Source organism: Thalassophryne amazonica, chromosome 20 (assembly GCF_902500255.1).
Source record: "Thalassophryne amazonica chromosome 20, fThaAma1.1, whole genome shotgun sequence".
Lineage (NCBI taxonomy): Eukaryota > Metazoa > Chordata > Actinopteri > Batrachoidiformes > Batrachoididae > Thalassophryne > Thalassophryne amazonica.
This window is the reverse complement of record NC_047122.1, coordinates 46,761,634-46,781,535: the sequence shown is the minus strand read 5'-3', so window position 1 is coordinate 46,781,535 and position 19,902 is coordinate 46,761,634. Positions and strand designations below refer to the sequence as shown.

General features: G+C 41.6%; 1 protein-coding gene across 2 annotated transcripts in view; it reads left to right on the top strand.

The window, feature by feature from the left end:
• tinagl1 (tubulointerstitial nephritis antigen-like 1) overlaps positions 1 to 19,902 on the top strand; it is a 57,966-nt gene that overhangs the window by 27,338 nt on the left and 10,726 nt on the right. For both annotated transcript variants that reach the window (XM_034160206.1, XM_034160207.1), the window contains exons 4-10: positions 2,633 to 2,725; positions 2,971 to 3,085; positions 8,940 to 9,066; positions 9,527 to 9,677; positions 9,766 to 9,952; positions 13,121 to 13,166; positions 15,183 to 15,305. In XM_034160206.1, the coding sequence (XP_034016097.1) occupies positions 2,633 to 2,725; positions 2,971 to 3,085; positions 8,940 to 9,066; positions 9,527 to 9,677; positions 9,766 to 9,952; positions 13,121 to 13,166; positions 15,183 to 15,305 (842 nt within the window). The remainder of the gene's footprint in view (positions 1 to 2,632; positions 2,726 to 2,970; positions 3,086 to 8,939; positions 9,067 to 9,526; positions 9,678 to 9,765; positions 9,953 to 13,120; positions 13,167 to 15,182; positions 15,306 to 19,902) is intronic.

Here is a 19,902-nt window from a genome sequence, read left to right as displayed (position 1 = left end):
ACTTCTCTGCTGACAGAAGCATCAACACAGAAGCGGAGATTGTGATTCCACCTCCAGATCATCCAATGGAGATGGGGGTGCACCTGCCTGAGCAAGCTCCACCAGCACCAAGGTTCAAGATTCCAGCACCAGAGTACGGACCACACAACCCATGCCGTTCCAAGTGGAGACCAAAGCTCAAGAAGATGTCACTCTAGATCATCAGCCTTCAGGGGACACCTTCAGGCTCAGTGGTGAGGTGTTGTGGAACAGCCTAGAATGATTTCTTGATTAGTCTAGACCAGGGTGTTGGGAAGGTGTAGTGACACGGACCCACAACAGGGGGCGTTAATGAACGGACAATTGATAAGCCAAAAAGTAACAATTTAATGTTGTGAATTGCACAACGGAATACAGACAAAAACAACTAGAGGAGTACAGTCAAGTGTATACAAGGTGACGTGTGGGCAGGCTCGAGGATAGAAGACATCTGTCTAAAGAAGAGCCGGATCCCACACAGCTTCCACCGCCAGCGGATCTGAAGAACACCGGAGCCGCCAAGTCCCGAGCCCCAGGTGGCCACCGTCTCCAGCTGTCAGACCAGGTACTGCTGGCAAAAACAGAAACAGATAATGGTGGGTGTGTGAAGTCACACCCAGTAATCTCTTCGTACTTAGTTCCTCCGGGAGGGAGAACCTCCACCTCCAGAAACAATGTCACCCGTGCAGCTCCTGTTGGTCTCTTTCCTGGATGGAGTGAGAGGCGAAGAACATCGTCCTCTCACTGTCCGCCAATCCAGCCTCCGATAGAGCCCGCAGGAACACGGCTGCACACAGACCAATATTCTTAGACAACGATAATCACAGCAGAGAAAATTACCTTGCTTGGTAGCTGATTTCTCGGCGGGGAGGTGGAGTTGCAGTCCGGCCTTTATGGTGATGGTGAGTAGTGGATGAGTGACAGCTGGTACAGATGATGAGTGACAGCTGTCACTCCCGGTCGCTCCGACGCCCTCTCGTGCTTGAAGCCCGCACTTCAAGCAGGGCGCCATCTTGTGGTGGTGGGCCAGCAGTACCTCCTCTTCAGCGGCCCACACAACACAGGGGTGGCCAAGTTTGGTCCTCGAGAGCCACATTCCTGACACTCTTAGTTGTCTCCCTGCTCCAACACACCTGAATCCAATGAAAGGCTCATTAAAAGTCTGCCAGCGAGTCTTTCATTGGATTCAGGTCTGTTGGAGCAGGGAGACAACTAAGAGTGTCAGGAAGGTAGCTCTCAAAGACCGAACTTGGCCACACTTGGCCTAGACTGTTCTGTGGCCTTCTGGAGCTTTCCTGCTTGTTCTGTAATGTTGCTCTTAGTACTATGCTCTTCCACAAAGTTATAGAATATTCCACGGTATTCTAAGTAAACAACTTCAGCAGTATATAAGGATAAAGGATATAAGGATAAAGAATTTTCCCAGCACTTGTAATTTGAACCTTTCTTGTAAATAGCTAAGGATTTGTTAAGAAAACATTTGTTGTTGAAGACCATCTTTCTCTGTGGAATACAACAGTGGCCATATGCAATAATGTAGCATTTTTTTTTTTATTACTAACTTGCTTTTCAATATATGTCGCAGGATGTCCAAAACAACTATCCTCATCATCATAATCATCATCATCATCATCATCTTGTTGTCAATCATTAGGGTATTCATGTATCTTTATATGAAAAAGGGATCAAATCTTTGAATTAAATTTGCAAGCCCATGAAAAAACGTTGGAATTTAGCCTCTTGGTCAGGTTCTCTGTTTCTCTTATCATGACTTGGCATGTACAGTTGAGTTCATTATTACGCCTGTTTACATGGGGCATGTCTCATCAGTCACCATAATATTCATAAAATGATTTCTGCCCATGTTTGGAAAAAGCTTTACTGCATTCTACAGTGTATAATAATAAATAATACTAATTATTATTCTTATAATTATTCTTATTGTTATAGTTTATTTGCATGGAAACATTAACCAAGGGCTCTACGTCATACGAATAACTGATTTTGAAGCGGTTAAACTCTGTTTTATACCTCTCTTTGTCTCGTGTAAGCGACAAACGCGCCATGCTGTTCCTGTGTCTGTCATAAAACAAAAATCCTAAAAATTCTTCATAAAACAACTAACCTTAGAATGCATAAGCATTAGATGTAGTTTCATTTAGATCGGCACATAAAGGTAAGATATTTGAGACAGTAAAATGGAAATCATTTAAAGTGATGAAACTGAGATTAAGTGAGTCTTCCATCAGCTCCTCAACTTCTTCAGTGCCTCTGACTTCTGACTAAAAATGGATCTCAGTTCTGCAGCCTTAAAAGGCCACATGTTACCTTAACCTCCCGTCTCTATTGTTCACTCTCTCACTCTGTTCTCATCTTTTCAAGCTACTGCCTTGTCTTCTCTCATTTAATTTCTTTCTGTGGAGTCCCTCTGAGCCCCCTGCATATTTGCCCTCTATCCAGACATAATTCCTATTTTAGATGTTTCTTTATTGACGTCAGCAAATTCGCCAGCTGGAGCTCTTTTCCAGATAACTGAAGCAGAAGTTGGTGTGTAAATAAATTTAAAAAACTGTGTACTGACCGCGTTTGAATGTCTGATCTGTCTGTGTTGCAGTACATGTGGGGCTTCGGGACGTTGGGAGTGTGACCAGCATGCCTGTCTCATGGAGTCCGACATGATTCATGCAGTCAACAGAGGGAACTATGGGTAAGATACACAGCATGTGAACACATCACGTCACTTAAAATACTCACTTTTCCAAATACACTCACCTAGAAACATTCTCATTTCTGTTTTCTGTTTTTCTTTTTTACTTTTGATACTTTGTGTGCTTCTTACCCTGTGTGCTGCAGCTATACAATGCTGCTGGAACCTCAATTTCCCTGAGGGAGTCTTCCCAAGGGATCAATAAAGTTCTGTCTAATCTACTCTAATCTTCTTTGCACTTACAGGTGGAGGGCAGCTAACTACAGTCAGTTCTACGGCATGACACTAGACGAGGGGATCCGATACCGCCTGGGCACACAGAGACCCTCCAGAAACGTTATGAACATGAATGAGATCCAGGTACACAAGTTGTCCTTCTCTTGCCAGTCTTTCTGAACACTGTCGTCCTCTCATTTCTCATTTTCAATAGGTTGAGGTTGCTGGTTAGAGATCTTTCAGAGGAAATTTTTCATCACTCCGCAAACTAAAGATGAGACTGAAATAAGACGTGCTATGAACGGTGTGAAGTTGCTCATTTGTTTGTATTGTACGAGTAAAATAGTGTGTAAAATAATAATAAATAAAAATAAATAAAATAATAAATAAATAATAAATAAAATAAAATAAAAAAATAGAGTGTAAATAAAAATGGTATCAGGGAGTTGAGGCCTACCCTGTGTGCACGTAATAATACAGTGCTGTAAGACTATACTAGTCATTTCAAGATATAGCAAGACCAATAAGACAGGCGTTTCTAATCTAACCCTGTTGGCTGCAGATAAACAGGGTGAAGTTTTAATAATTGTGATGTCACTTATATCACATAATGACAAATGATTAGCTGATGCATAGAAGCTTTGAATGACCCCTGCAGGCCTATCCCATATAATGTGTTTGTTGGGCAGTTATGACATAATAAATGTTGTAGTGACACCATAATGCTGTCACTTATACCACACAATCATCAATATTATCTGCTCAATATAAGCTTTAGTCTTATTGGCTGTAGAGATATCCATGAAAATGTGTTTTTGGATGATGTTTTTGGCAACTTTGACCTTGACTGTTAATGAATATGGTCCAAATGCGAATGATCTCACGACATTAATGTCAGAATATTCCTCCCACATTCAGTGAAAATCTGTTCCCATGTCTCTGAGGTGTTTGTACACAGGCACATACAGTATGAGCTGTTGTAATACCCCATTGTGCTGCTTGAGTTTGGTAACAATAACTTATAGCTGGTATGGAAGGTCAAGGTCAACTTTATTGTCCCATTAGGGAAATTTGTCTTAGGCGTTGCACTACATTATCACTTCACAGGGCAGAGAACAATTTACAAAAGGACACAAATCACATAAAACACAAGAATTAAAATCTAGACTAAAATCAGGAAATACATTACAATGACAACACAGAGACATTCAGCTGAGAAAAGTGCCAGGTGCTAAAGTGCTGATGTTTGTTGGACGTTGTTCTGTTGCACTAGTTACTTGCATTGTTTAACAGTTTGATAGAAACTGGAACAAATGATCATTTGAGACGATTTGTTTTACACTTTGGTATACAAAATCTTCTTCCTGAAGGGAGAAGTTTATACTCTGAGAACAGTGGGTGAGTGGAGTCTGAGCAGATTTTTGTTGCCTGCGTCATAACTGACTGGTTATACAACTTCTCAATGGACTCATATTTTTTCATACCAGTTATTTTCATTGCTGTTTTGTGCATGTTAGACAACCTATTTTTAAGTTGAACTGTAAGGTTACCAAACCAGGCAGTGATGCCATATCTAATTAGGCTCTCTTTAGATAGCTTTGTAAAAGATTAGCATGATCTGATTGCTAACAAGCCTCAGTCGTCTCAAAAAATACATTCTTTGCTGCAGTTTGTTACACAAATTATTAGAACCCGACCGATATATCAGCCGGCCAATATTATCGGCCGATATAAGCCCTTTTCAAAGTGCTCACTATCGGCCAAAATTTTGCCGATAGAATGCCGATAATTTCTCATAAACAGAACAGTTACTGAAATAATGTTTGCATCGGCAGTGTAAAATGTCCTTGCACCGTTTGTCCAGTAGAGGGAGCTCTGACTTCATTCAACTGAGATCTCCTTACACCCGTGCTTAAATGTGTTAATCACTGGCCCCCGTAGTTCGCCGTCACACTGCACTGATCAGCTGACAAAAGCATACAAGCAAGTTTATAAGGATGTTGTTTGTAATAACTTTGCGATTACATTCACCCCACATTCTCCTGTTTCAGTTCAACTCAGTTTGATGAACTCAGTTTATGTAGTAATGTGTCAAATGTGCTTCATTGCGTCGGTCGCGCATTTTATTAAGCCCACGTTGTGTAGACCTTATTTCTAACATGAAAAACGTTCGTTTACTGCTAAGAGGTTGAAACATTCAGATTCACTGGTCGTCCGGAAGGGTTCTGGGAATTACTGCCATTCGCCATTAACCCTCTGGGGCCAACGCCGTTGTATACAACGGCTGGGACCAAGCTAAATTGTAAATAACTTTTTAATGATATGAGATAGAAACGTACTTTTTTGTTGCTGAAAACTCCGCGGACTTTCGATCCACCATCGGCCATTTTGGTACTCCTCATAGAAGATGTGTGATGATGTGCGCAATGTGAGTGTCCAATCAGAATTGGTTCTCTGTCACATGGTTTTCCAAAATCCAATCGTAGGGCAGATTTACCTCACGTGATATGGCAAAGATCATTTTCAGGAGTGATATCTTACTGGTTGGCCTGTTTGAATAGCCCTCTAATTGCTCCAGTTGCATTTTTGCATTTTTTGAACTTGAAAATTCTTCTCTGTTATAAAGTTAGTCAATATGAGAACAAAGCTTCAACTTTTAGCTCATACCTTTTTTGTTAAGGGTCCAAAAAGAATATTTTATTCATTTAAAAAAAATATATCGGCTGATTTATCGGCTATCTGCAAATCAGCCGATTTATCGATTATCTGCATTTTTCATCCAAATATCGGTATCAGCATCGGCCTAAAAAAATCCATATCGATCGGGCTCTACAAATTATCAATGTGTGATTTCCAGTTTAGGAAATTATCGATATGGACCCCTAGATATTTATACGTTGCCACCTGATTTATAGTTTGGTCTGAAATGACTACTGGCTTGTGTGTTGTCACTTGCCTTGGGTCAAAAACCATCTCTTGTGTTTTTGACACATTTAAAATCAGATGGTTTTTGTCACACCACTTAATAAAGATGTCAATCTCATTGTAGTAGACAAAAGGGTCCATGTCCTTATGCAAGAGGCTAACGCTTGCTGTGTCATCTGCAAATTTAAAAATAAAATTATTGGGGTGTACTTTCCTGCAGTCATTAGTATAAATTTTAAAAAGTATTGGTGAAAGCACACAGCCTTGTGGAACTCCTGTATTACAGTGTTTGATATCTGATAATGTCTGATTAAGCTTCACTTGCTGTGTGCAGTTAGTTAAACCAGGGAACTAGGGTTCTGCCACAGAATGTCAGAACCCGAGGTTCAAAAATCACAGAATTCTGAATGGCAAGTATTAATTTTCTATTGGGGACAACTGCAGCTCCTGCATTTAAAACATATAACGACAAAGAGGTGTTTGTTGATGAACATCTCTTTGGCTTAATGATGGTATCTCTGTCTGGGACATCAGTTTGCTGTGATCTGTTTAGTCTGTGTTTACGCGGAGCGCAGACAGATCACCAAACACAGAAGTAACCACAAAGATGGAAGAGATGGTGGTTATATAATAAAGAACTCCATCTGCCCAAATTTCCCTACACCTCCATGTCCATCCCACCATCCTTACAGCATTCCACAACTTTCACTGACAAGCTTCAGGACTCATCCCCCCCTGTCAGCGTGTCTCTACCTGTGCCAGGAACCATATCAGAGTCTCTGCAGCTCATTCATAAAATCTCTTCATCCCCCCCCATCCTTTCTGGATACACACTCATTTATAATGAATGTAACAAACGTGTGAATGTTGCACACCGATCTTGTGGTTATTTCTTCTCTCTCAGCTCAAGCATCAAGGTGTTACTGCGTTTTTTGACCTTGACATTCCACAGAAAGTCATCTCTGATTAGCAGCACATTCCTGTAGTTACTGTGTACATCAGGTGGTCGTCTGCACTTTGACAACCTTGCTATTAATCACAGGAATGCTGTGCAAAAGTAGGGCAGAGTTTTTTTCAAACACTAATACTGATAACTCAGCTGCATAGAGATATCCAAGGAATGATTATAATGTATTAAACAATCTGGGGAACAAATTACCACTTGTAGACAAGCACACAAACTTCAAACCATAATATTTTCTTCTTGAGTTCAACAATATTCAGTACTGTATATTCTGTATTTTAATAAACCCAGTTTTATTTGCTCGATCCACTGAAATGGGAGAGACGTTTAAAATCACTGGTTTAACAGTCTGCTCAGAATTATTCACATTAATTTTGATATTTTTAACTCCCTGAAGGCTGTTTGTTGTAAAATGGTACTGGACTGCATTTATATAGTGCTTGTCCATCTGCATCCGATGCTGAAAGCGCTTTACAATAATGCCTCACATTCACCCCAATGTCAGGGTGCTGCCATACAAGGTGTTCACTATACACCGGGAGCAACTAGGGGATTAATGAGGACCTTGCCCAAAGGCCCTTAGTGATTTCCGGTCAGGCTGGGATTTGAACCAAGGATCCTCTGGTCTCAAGCCCAATACTTACCCACTAGACCATCACCTCCCCTTACTGTTAATGTGTTCATTTCCAAGTGAAGTGTCAGATTTATTTTCATTCCATGTTTTCACCACTAACCTTACCACTGCTGATTCGTGAGTGAACTGGGTTAACAGGTTTGTGTCAGAGTTTCACTCCACGAAATTATCTTTTTTTTTCTGGTGATTTGAGCAGCAGACTTATGCAATCTGTCTGTGATCCAAGCTTCTTGCTCATGTTACTTCACCTGAGAGTATTTTAATTGCAGCCATTAAGTGCTCTGCGTGCTGGTGAAGCAGGGTTTTGTAATCAGTCCTGTGTGTGTGTGTTTGTGTGTGTGTGTGTGTCTCAGTGACCAAGATAATTAAAAATATAATGCAATGTTAAAATACCCTCGGCTATATGAGCATAAAAATAGGAAACAGAATGTGACCTTTTGACATCTTAAAATGCGTCAAGGTTAAGGTGCCTTGATACTTGCACAAATCTGAGCCCCACAGTGGCATGTAATTTAGAGTGCCAATGAGTAAACTCGTCATAAACTGTTGTAAACTGACCGTGAATTGTGCGCAGCTGCGAGCCAGTGCACAAAGAAGATTCTGAAATGTTAAAAATTTCTGGCACACATAAATTTGCCATTTGTGTGAACTAGCTGTCAACCTATTTGCTAACACGGTGTGCCACTGCGTGTCATTGCGCACAGTTAATGACAAATGAACTCACTGGGATGCAAGATTCCGTGCCAGTGCGGGGATCAAATTCAAAGTGTCAAAGTGCGTACCATCTAATGATACACACTGGTACAATGAATTGCGCGGCAGTGCGGAGCCAAAATTCATGCAAGTTTCAAGGTGCCTTTAGCCATCTTTGAACTTGTCCAAGGAATGTCCAAGAATGGTCCCTGTGAATTTGAAGACCCTGCCAGTAATAGGACTGGACCAATTTTGAGCACAGACAGACGGAATAACAGACAGACAGGCGGACGGGCAGATGGATGGACGCAAAGTCTTCGCAATACTGATGGCCATACTTTGGCCTCATCAAACTTGTTAGGAGTATTGCTTGGGCGAATATCTCAAGATTATTAACATTTGGAGATGATCGGACAAAGGTCATGGCCAAAGCTCAGCAAAAATTGGTGCAAAAAACATATTTTCTGCTATATATCTGCAACCAGTGGGCTAAAATTTATATAGATCAGCAAAATATTTGTGACTGATCAGTATAAGTGGTGTCACGATGATGTCACAAGGAAGTCATATTTGTTCAAAGCACACAAGGTTTGCATCAGGCCTCTGGTGCCTTTTATTTGCATTGTTACATATGTTCAAACATATTCAGTCAGGCCAGAATTCCCCCTGCTGCAGCTTTCTGTTCTTCATACTTACTGCTTCTCGGTCACTTGTCTGTCCAAATGAAATTCTGCACTGAAGCATGTGTGCATTTACTGTATTTTACTCCTTCCTCCTGTCAGATGAACATGGACGTTGAGAGTGAACGCCTGCCGCTTTACTTCAATTCAGCAGAGAAATGGCCGGGAAAGATTCATGAACCGCTCGACCAGGGCAACTGTGCTGCATCGTGGGCTTTCTCCACTGCAGGTAGGAGCCTAAATAGAAATACACTGCTAAGATCAGGAAGTGTCCTGATAATACAGGAAAGAACTGTAAAATTAAACATCTGCAGACTATATTGATTTAGCTTTGCTGAAACTTCCACATGTATGGAATCATTGCAACAGGGAAGATATACTCCTGATTAACGATGAAGCAGTCATGTAGTGTTGTGAAAGGTTTTGCATGAAAACTTTGTTGTTGTCCACATTCTTCTCTTAATGCCTTCATATCAATGTCAGTAATCTCTCCCTTTATATTTATATTTCTTATATTCCTTCCTTATATTCATATTTGCAAACTGTTTTTCTTTTTTCTTTTCACTTTTGTTACTCTGTGTGCTTCTTACCCTGTGTGCTGCTATACAATGCTGCTGGAACCTCAATTTCCCTGAGTGATTCTTAACCAAGGGATCAATAAAGTTCTATCTACTCTAATCTAACCTTAGCTGTGGCGTCGGATAGAATCTCCATCCAGTCTATGGGTCACATGACTCCCCAGCTGTCCCCTCAGAACCTCATCTCCTGCGACAAACATAACCAGAAAGGCTGCGCTGGCGGCCGTGTTGATGGAGCCTGGTGGTACCTCAGACGTAGAGGGTAAACACAACAACAATAAAAGAAGCATATCTGGTGACACTTTGATCACTTTTAAGAATTGCATCATGTTTGTCGCATCCTCTCACAGAGTAGTGACTGAAGACTGTTACCCGTACCTACCGCCACAGCAAACCCCGCCAGATGTGGGCCGCTGTATGATGCACAGCCGTTCTGTTGGACGAGGGAAGAGGCAGGCCACGCAACACTGCCCCAACACGCACAACTACCACAACGACATCTACCAATCCACTCCACCGTACAGACTCTCCTCCAACGTAAGCACAGACACAAATCAACACATGCGCATAAAGATACATAATGTACTTAGTGTGCACCAATTTATTATCACAGCGCTTGTTTTTTAAACTCTCGTAATGACAACAGTGGGAATCTACACATTGATTCCGTCTGATTTCAGAAGTGTCGTAGGTCTTTGGATGGGAGACTGCTTAGCAACACCAGGTGCTGTACATATGTTTCTCCATGTAGAACTGGGCCCAGTTTCATAAAGTGATCTAATCTCTAAGTCTGCTAAACTTACTTAGTCCACTATGGTTAGTCAGCCAACATTATTCATCTCGTCACTGTTTCACATCGACAGTTAAAAATGCCTCCAATGCGCGAGAGTTTTGGTTTATGTCATGTTTAACAGAGTTAAATATGCGGTTTGTCCTGGTTGAAGAACAATGAAGGTTTCACAGGAACCAACAACTTTATTGCACCTGGAACAACCAACAGGTTTTACACTCTCTGCCATCTCGGCTCCTCTCACTCTCTCCTCGGGCAGATATCTCTTTATATACATGTGACACTCGAGCGCCCTCTGTAGGTGTGGAGGGTTCATCACACCTAAAGATTTTCAAACCGTAAGTCTGTTTCCATACACCACAGTTTACTTCCAGGTTAGTCGTTGTCATGAACTATCCAGCCTTTGTTTCGTTAACTGGATTTATTAACATTTACAGACACATACAAACTGCAGAATGATGTGATTAGCTCTTAGCATAGCAGTTCTTCTTCTACATACTTACAGCACTTCCGTCAAGCCTTTTTGTGCACACAATGCTGCTCAGCCTAACAGTGACACCCAGTGGCTAATGTGAGAACTGTCACAAACACATTACGACAGTAGTCTGCTACAACCATGGCCAAAAATGGAGGAAGCTCTCCTTTTGGAGGAATACTAGTGATGTAGGGGTGCTCTTGAGTGTTCCATGAAGTGGTGGTACATGATAGCTGCCATTTTTTGAGATACGACACTGACATTTTGTCGACAAAAATAAGACTAGCCTCCTCTGTACCAGGCTAAAAACTTTAGTCGGGTAATGCAAAACTTTAGCCGACTAAGTGCTTTGTACAACAACTAACGTCAAAAAATGAGTCAACTAAATGAGTTTATTCAATTAAACAGCTTTCTAAACCAATTATATTTTTTCCATGAATCTGACTGGCTAATAGTGTGACATATCAGGCATCTAATATCTGTGGAATGGTGACCAAAGATGTATTACTCCGCGCCTTGACCAGTGTTCTGATGAGATGTCATTACTGTTGAATGTCATTCCTGTCCTCCGTGCGCAACAGCGTATGCGCGCGCAACTGTGCATGTGCAGTATTGTCAGGATGCGGAACTTTCGGGACGCACAATTCATCAGAACACTGGCTGCACGCACTGCTAGCTGTTAGCTCAAAGTGAGAGAGAGTTGCGTGCCACCATCGAAATGGGTGAATATAAGCTACCGTACGGAAGTACTGATGTGGATTCTGATACAGAATTACCATTTCATGTTTGATGGATTTTTGCATTTGATGGATTACTCCGCGCCCTGACCGCTGTTGGAGAGATGCTCACTGCTTCACAGTAAGCCTAGCCTCGAAGACCGAATTTCCTACAGAAAAATAAACCATGCAAACGATGGAAATGGATTAGAATGGGAATAACCCCCTTGTGTCTGATGATGTGTTGGACGTTCATGCTGTTATACAGTCGAAAATATCCATTTTACCGGCTCCGCTAATGTGTCGCCTCTATTTTCGACCGTATATCCCAGCATGAACGTCTGACACATCATCAGACACAACAGGGTTATTCCCTAATTAAACTGCTTTATGAAACCGGGCCAGGAGTTGTGTCAGGAAGATGGGACCCAGTCATCACCTTAGGTCACTAGTTATTATCAATTTCAATTCAATTTATTTCATTTATACAGCACCAAATCACAAAAAAAAGCTGTTTCAAGGCACTTCACAGGTGTAAGGTCTAACCTTACCAACCCCTAGAGCAACCACACAGGTGACAGTGGTAAGAAAAAACTCCCTTTGGTGATGCATCCAAGTCAGACAGAAAGCACCATGACCCTTCATTGTCCTGCAAAGATATCAGCATTGCCAAACAGTGATCTCATGACTCCATAAGCTTTTCCCAGGCATCTCCCGATCTCTAAGGTCACAGACCGAGAGGCACTACCCTCACTGCCAAGATCAAAGAACATCTCAGCAGGTTCAAACATCTTGATCCAGGACAATTGCAAACCCTGACAGTTTGAATAAATGTTGTGCTTCCTCGCCACCAAAGGCACCTAAGCTGCTGGTTTCCACCAGCACACAACCAGCAGTTCCTGAGATATGAGATAAGGTCCATAGAAGTACATGGCAGCAGACAGGCAGAAAACCGTGCACTTTATGTAAATGTAGCCAAGTTTTTACACGAGTTGTGTAAGAATATAACCTGAGGTGGATTGGTTTGTTTCCAAATATACGTACAAAGCAAAAGAACACATGCCAGAGTGATCTGTGCCCAGTTACAGGCTGCACTTAACAGCAGAAATGCCATCTATCAAAATTATCTGCTATAATTCAATTCTCTAAGTGTCATCAATTTCATTACTGTTCTATTTTAATATATTATCGCCATATTTCTACGAGCCATCAACTGATGCTCACTCACACTAATAGGTTGTGTAACTCCAAATCCCTTGGTGAAAATGGGAGCTATAGATGGGAGTAATAAAATACAGATAAGCTGATGTTCTGTTTTGAGCCACATCATTACATGCATTGGGAGTATTCATTGAGTCCTCATTAGACGGACTATCACGTAACATTGTCTGTAACTGTTTGCATGCACTTACTTGTATCGCCTCCAATTCCACGTCAACCACGGAGGCTGCAGCCAGCGTGTGGTTCATCGACCAGCATCCGTCAATGCTAAGTGGCAGCTATGCTTCTCGAGATCGTTACTGGCTGTTGCTGCCAATCTCCTGATGTCCTCTGAAGTCAATAATCCAGCATTAAAGCCGAAGGGCCCTGCTGGACCCAATCTTGTTATCTGACTTTCACATCCAGGGAGGTTGTTTGATCCTCTCAATTTCACAGACGTGTAATGATCTTTCTGTCCATCTCACTTTCCTCCGCCTATAATCACTGTGTCTCTTCTGTTTTAGGAAAAGGAGATTATGAAAGAGATTATGGACAATGGGCCTGTGCAAGGTAAGTGATGTTTCTGTTCCTTTTTTTTAAGAAACACTATAAGAAATCAAGAAAAAAAGATTGTGGCAGTCAGTAACGGTTACTTTTTTAGACCAAGCAGAGGAAAAAATTATGGAATCACCCTGTAAATTTTCATCCCCCAAATTAACACCTGCATCAAATCAGATCTGCTCATTGACATTGACCCTATGTGTCTTTTTGCAAGGAGTTTTTGCAGTTTTTGCTCTATGGCAAGATGCATTATCATCTTGAAAAATGATTTCATCATCCTCAAACAACCCTTTCAATTGTCCAAAATATCAACATAAACTTGTGCATTTATTGATGATGTAATGACAGCCATCTCCCCAGTGCCTTTACCTGACATGCAGCCCCATATCATCAATGACTGTGGAAATTTACATGTTCTCTTCAGGCAGTCATCTTTATAAATCTCATTGGAACGGCACCAAACAAACGTTCCAGCATCATCACCTTGCCCAATGCAGATTCGAGATTCATCACTGAATATGACTTTCATCCAGTCATCCACAGTCCACAATTGCTTTTCCTTAGCCCATTGTAACCTTGTTTTTTTTCTGTTTAGGTGTTAATGATGCCTTTCGTTTAGCTTTTCTGTATGTAAATCCCATTTCCTTTAGGCGGTTTCTTACAGTTCGGTCACAGACGTTGACTCCAGTTTCCTCCCATTCGTTCCTCATTTGTTTTGTTGTACATTTTTCAATTTTTGAGACATATTGCTTTAAGTATTCTGTCTTGACGCTTTGATGTCTTCCTTGGTCTACCAGTATGTTTGCCTTTAACAACCTTCCCATGTTGTTTGTATTTGGTCCAGAGTTTAGACACAGCTGACTGTGAACAACCAACATCTTTTGCAACATTGCGTGATGATTTACTCTTTTAAGAGTTTGATAATCCTCTCCTTTGTTTCAATTGACATCTCTCGTGTTGGAGCCATGATTCATGTCAGTCCACTTGGTACAACAGCTCTCCAAGGGTGTTCACTCCTTTTTAGATGCAGACTAACGAGCAGATCTGATATGATGCAGGTGTTAGTTTTGGGGATGAAAATTTACAGGGTGATTCCATAATTTTTTCCTCAGAATTGAGTGATTCCATATTTTTTTCCTCTGCTTGGTCTAAAAAAGTAACCGTTACTGACTGCCACAATCATTTTTCTTGATTTCTTATAGTGTTTCTTAAAGCCAGAAAGTTGCCATTTGAAATGACTTTAGTTTTGTGTCATGTCTGTGATCTGCTTTTTTTCTACAAAATTAACAACTGAATGAACATCCTCCGAGGCCCGGTGATTCCATAATTTTTTGCCAGGGGTTGTAGTAACGTGAATATTTTCTCAGTAATCTCATCGTATAGCTTCTTAATAATGAAACAATACTGCAGTCAGGAAAACACGTTCAGTATTCCAGAAGAATTCCCTTCTCTTTGACCCCAGTCGCCTGGTCAGAAATAATGGGGCTTCATGTCCGTGTAGTCAAGAGAGCTGATTGAACAGGGTCCCCTGTGACTGAGCCTGTGCCAGCCTCTTGATTTAATGTTTGGTTCAGGAAAACTTACTGGCATCACATCAAGTTCCCTTTTTTTCCCTTTGAATTTCGTCAACACAAAGGCATGATACGTGTTTGCTCATGCATTGTGTGTCACCGTGATTTGTTTATATGAGGGGAGGTCCCACCAGTGTTCTGGTCCGGAAGAAGAGGTACGCCTCCAGAAGTAGGAATTCCTCAGCCGTACATCCGGAGAGTTATTCCCACTGAGCTTCGGCAGGGAAGTCAGGAGTTCAGTTTTGTGGCGTACCCTGGCATAAAGTCACAATCACACGTGTCTCAAAACAATAGCCCACCTGCCGTTCATGAAGGAATCTGGAATCAGGAAATTGCTTTTCGATGAGCTGATGTTTGAGTAAGATCTTTATCTTTCGCTGCCATAACAGATCGAGCAGCAGTGACACTGTGTTCAATCCAACTACTAACTCTGCCCAACGGTTTGTTCTTGCAGCTATTATGGAGGTCCACGAGGACTTCTTCATCTATAAGAGTGGGATCTACAAACACACAGATGTCAGCTTCACCAAACCTCCACAGTACCCGCAACATGGCACGCACTCAGTCAGGATCACGGTGGTAAGGTTCCAGTGTAACAGTACAGTCTGCTAATAATCAAAAGCATCAGACAGCTGATGAATTCAGTGCATGCTGAAATACAAGTTTGAAAGAGATGACATGCATCATTTATGACTTCCGAATGACTTCACTATGACTAATTTGTACCAAATGATGGCAAACTATTTCCTATCAATATGAGCATTAGATCATCTCTGAAATATCACAAGTAAGGTTTCTGTTTTATTTTTTACTAAATATGACTTCAATATTGCGAATATTTTACTGATCAATATGAGCTTTGGATCAAATCTTTAGGCACACTGGCATCAGAGATATGAAAACATGTTTTTTGGGCTATGCTTTGTTTGACTTTGACCAATCTGTTCTGAAAGTTAATCATAAGGAGACCGTACCCCAAGCAATATTCCCAAAAAGTTTGGTGAAAGTCCATCCAGCCATTTTGTAGTTATTTTGTTAACACCGTACCGTGACCCAGAAGGAAGTGAGGTTTAGAATGGGGTGAGTGTGACAAAGGCAAGCAGATTGCTGTGCATATGTAGTCAGAAATTTAACTCAGTTTCCCTAAAGGGAGTCTTACCAATGGATTAATAAAATTCTATCTAATCTAATCTAATATAATCTAAAGAAAACATTACTCCCCAATGCCAAAAGATGCTCTAGCGACAGCTGCTATGGCCCATGGGTTTAAGTCTCATGGTTAGAGTGCCTGCCTCCCATCCGGGGGGATTGTGAGTTTGCGTCCAGGGCATGAAGTATCAAGATGCAGAATAAATAGCATGATTATTGCATGGTGCCTTGGATTGGTCACAGTTAAAGCCAACTCTAAAATGTTTAATTTCATCACACAAAGTAATGCCACAGGTGTCACAGGTTTTGAGGGAGCTTTTAATTGGCATGCTGACTGCAGGAATGTCCACCAGAGCTGATGCCTGTGAACTGAATGTTCATGTCACTACCATAAACCACCCCAAATGCTGTTTCCAACCAGTCTCACAGCTGTAGACCACATGCATCCAACCCAACCCAGAGCCACATCTCAGTTATTCACACAATAAAGATCTTTTTTCAATATCAACCACATATTTTAAAGCGAGGTTTTATTGTGACCAGTCCAAGGCACATCTGTGTAATAATCATGCTGTTTAATCAGCATCATGATGGGCCACACCTGCCAGTTGGACAAACTATGTTTGTGAAGGTGAAGTGATCTTTAATGTGGATTATAGCAAATATCAGAACAAGCTTGGAGGAAAATAAACCTTTTGTGTGCCTTTTGTAGATCGTTTACTTCAATGCATAAAAAAGAACACAATGCTAAAACACCATCGGCCAAATGGGCATTGTCTTCTTTATAAATTATACATTAATTGTTACTTACATTAATTATTAAGATCCTATTGTCTTACATACAATTTGTAAATGTTCAATAAAGCCTATCTATCAATCAGTCAATCATAAACAATATTTTATTTACGTTTTAACAGCGTCTGTAGGAGGGCGTGCTTGTGCGCATACATGAGCTTTTCACAAGAGCAGAAGTTAGTTTTCAGTTAGCAGAAGTTAGCTTGCACGCTGACGTCTGCGAAATGTCTTGTAAATTACCCCAGAGGTGTTATCAGGTTACAAAAACAACATTTTCAGTTTTAGAAGTGCTTATTTCTCGCTAGCTTTTACATAATATATGACAAAGAGGTTATATTTACACACAAACAAAACAGAGTTTGCAGCTAGCTAGACCAGCCTGTGATGTCACCATGCTAACGCCCATGAATTGTCGTGTAAATCACTTCAGATGTGTTATCAGATTCCAAAAAACAGTGTTTTCAGTTTTAGAAGTGTTTATTTCTCGCTTGCTTTTACATAATATATGACAAAGAGGTTATATTTACACACAAATGAAACAGAGTTTGCAGCTAGCTAGACCAGCCTGTGATGTCACCATGCTAACGCCCATGAATTGTCTTGTAAATCACTTCAGAGGTGTTATCAGGTTCCAAAAACAGTGGTTTCAGTTTTAGAAGTGTTTATTTCTCACTTGCTTTTACATAATATATGACAAAGAGGTTATATTTACACACTAAAGAAATAGCGTTTACATCTAAGTTGGCTCCACTCTTCCAGCCAAGGCAAAGGAGTCGGTAATGGGTTATTTGGTCACGTGACTTTAGTCAGGATTCTGATGATTCTGGTGATTGGCTGAGACATGCCACTCTCTGATTGGCTGCAGCCTTTGTTTACAACCTTTCAAAATCAAAATGGAGGCAATGCAAGGAGGATGGTAAGTTGGTTCCACTCCTCAAACCTCCATATGTATTCGGTTGCCGTGCGAATTCCAGACACACAAAGCAAATACCTGGTTTCCATTTTGGTTTGACAGGGGTTTTTCATATTTTTGTTATGCCACAGCCAGTCACACAGCGTGGTGTGATAGCCAATAGCGGCCGACGTATCAGATAGACCAATCACAGCCATGTTTTCAAAAACACGCTACCAGTCTCTTTGTACAAGAGACTGTGGTACCAGTGCTAGTTTGCATCTAGCTAAACCAGCCTGTGACATCATGGTGCTGCTCTACTCTGATTGGCTGTCACCCCTGCCCCTCAACACAATGAAATAGAGTGTGACTTTTTAACCTCTTAAAATAGGTCAAGGTTAGCCATCCCAAGAATGTTACCTGTGAATTTCAAGACTCTGGAAGTAATAGGACTGGACTTCTGCTGGGAAGGGACTGACAGACAGACAGACAGACAGACAGACAGACAGACACAAAGTCCTCGCAATACCCGAAGGCCATATTTGATGGCCTTGGGTAAACATAAGAATGAAAGCAAAACTATTGCATTTATATTTATATTTTTCTTGCATATACACACTTTGCCAATAATTCTGTCACATTCTTTACTTGTTTAAATGCGTTAACTTGTTGCATTATGTTTAATGATGTCTAGACAAACAAATCTCTACATCATCTAGACCCCAAACAAATTCACTGCTTGATCAGCAAGACGGACTTTGCCATTTCAGCAGGAAAAAGCTGAATCTGATTGGCATCGGTATCTGGTTTAAATTGTGAGATCAAAGCTTCACCTGCATGTGTCTGCACACAGACATGAATAAGCATTCCCTCCCAGTCTACTGCTCCTGCAGACACACCTTGGCTCTTTACTCCTAGACAAACCTACCCCCATCCAGTCACTGCGGCGACCACAAATATGCGAGCAGACAGATAGCCGACACACCTGGATTGCCTAAACGTGCACCCCCACCCTGCCCTGCCTTTCTGCTCCATCGTTTCTCCATCATCTGCCCATTCACCTCTCCGTCTCTGCCCCCAAAGCACGTCCGAGACAAAACAGATCTCTGATGATTCAGACAGGTAGTTTGCTGCTGTCTTTCTGTGAGAAGCCATGAGAGGTTTGGACCTGCGCGAAGCCCTAAACATGTTTTCTCACTTGAAAGAATTTGACAGGGGGCTCTTCTGTGCGAGTGGCCCAGCTGCTTTTGATGTGACAATGATATGGTGCAGCTCACTAGTCTCCTTTTATATGCAAAAAAACAACAAAAAAAAGAGCAGCTACTGTGTAAGGGGTCTATTATGGTGATTTCTAGGCTTTGGAAAACCTGAGGCATGTAGACTGTAAAATACAGTGAGAGAATAAATAGATAGTTTCTTAAAGTTGCGCCACCATCAGCTTTGGGGGTGGGGGTGGGGGGGAGACAGGGACCAGCAGCAGCTAAAATGGCGCCACCCACCACACTGAAGGGAAGGGAGGTGATGTGAGCTGAAGCCGGAGTGTAGGGTGCGTGATGGGGGGTGGGGGTGGGGGTGGGGGGTGGGAATGGATCATGCTTCAGTCCTATGAAAAACAGTTTAGTGTCTTTGTGGGTTGAGATAAGAAAACAGCCAAATAATTACCAAGGCCTGAAGACATTCCTCTGGAGGAAAACAGTTGGGCAATTTGTCCTTCAGGCTTGATAAGCCTGCCGTGTTGTGGTTCGAGCAGTGAAAAACACATTTTACAGTTCCACTTGAACAACCAAATCCCAATTATGAATTAAGAATATTCCCCGGCCTCCGAAATCTTCAGCTTCATCTGCAAGGCACGCATCTGCTCCAAGATGTCATCCAACTTGCGTCTGAGTTCAAGAGTCATCGCAGTCTGAGAATGCAATGCCTTGCCCACCTCATTAATCATGACGGACAAGCGAGGGGCCGTGGTTCTTGATGCCGCCATCTTGCCAATTTTTCAGTAGATCAGTGCAGCACATAAGCCAGAAAGTGCCAGCCCTTCTACCATAAGACCAAATATGAATAAATCCTCGACGTCCTCAACGGAGAAAGGCGCCAAGCATGCAATATGCCAAGACCCCCAGGAGTCGAGAACATAGCCCGCAGGATACATTCCATCTGGGCAGGTAGGATCCCCCGATCCTGACCTTCTTGTAGAAAAGAGGGTGTCAATAGCATTCAGAGACCAGCTGATCAATTCCATGGTTAATCCAGTAATAGTCCAATAGAACCAGTATCCAATATAATTTTAGGAATTCACAGTCTGGTGAAGTAGGGACTTGAAGGTTAAAGCAGAGAGCAG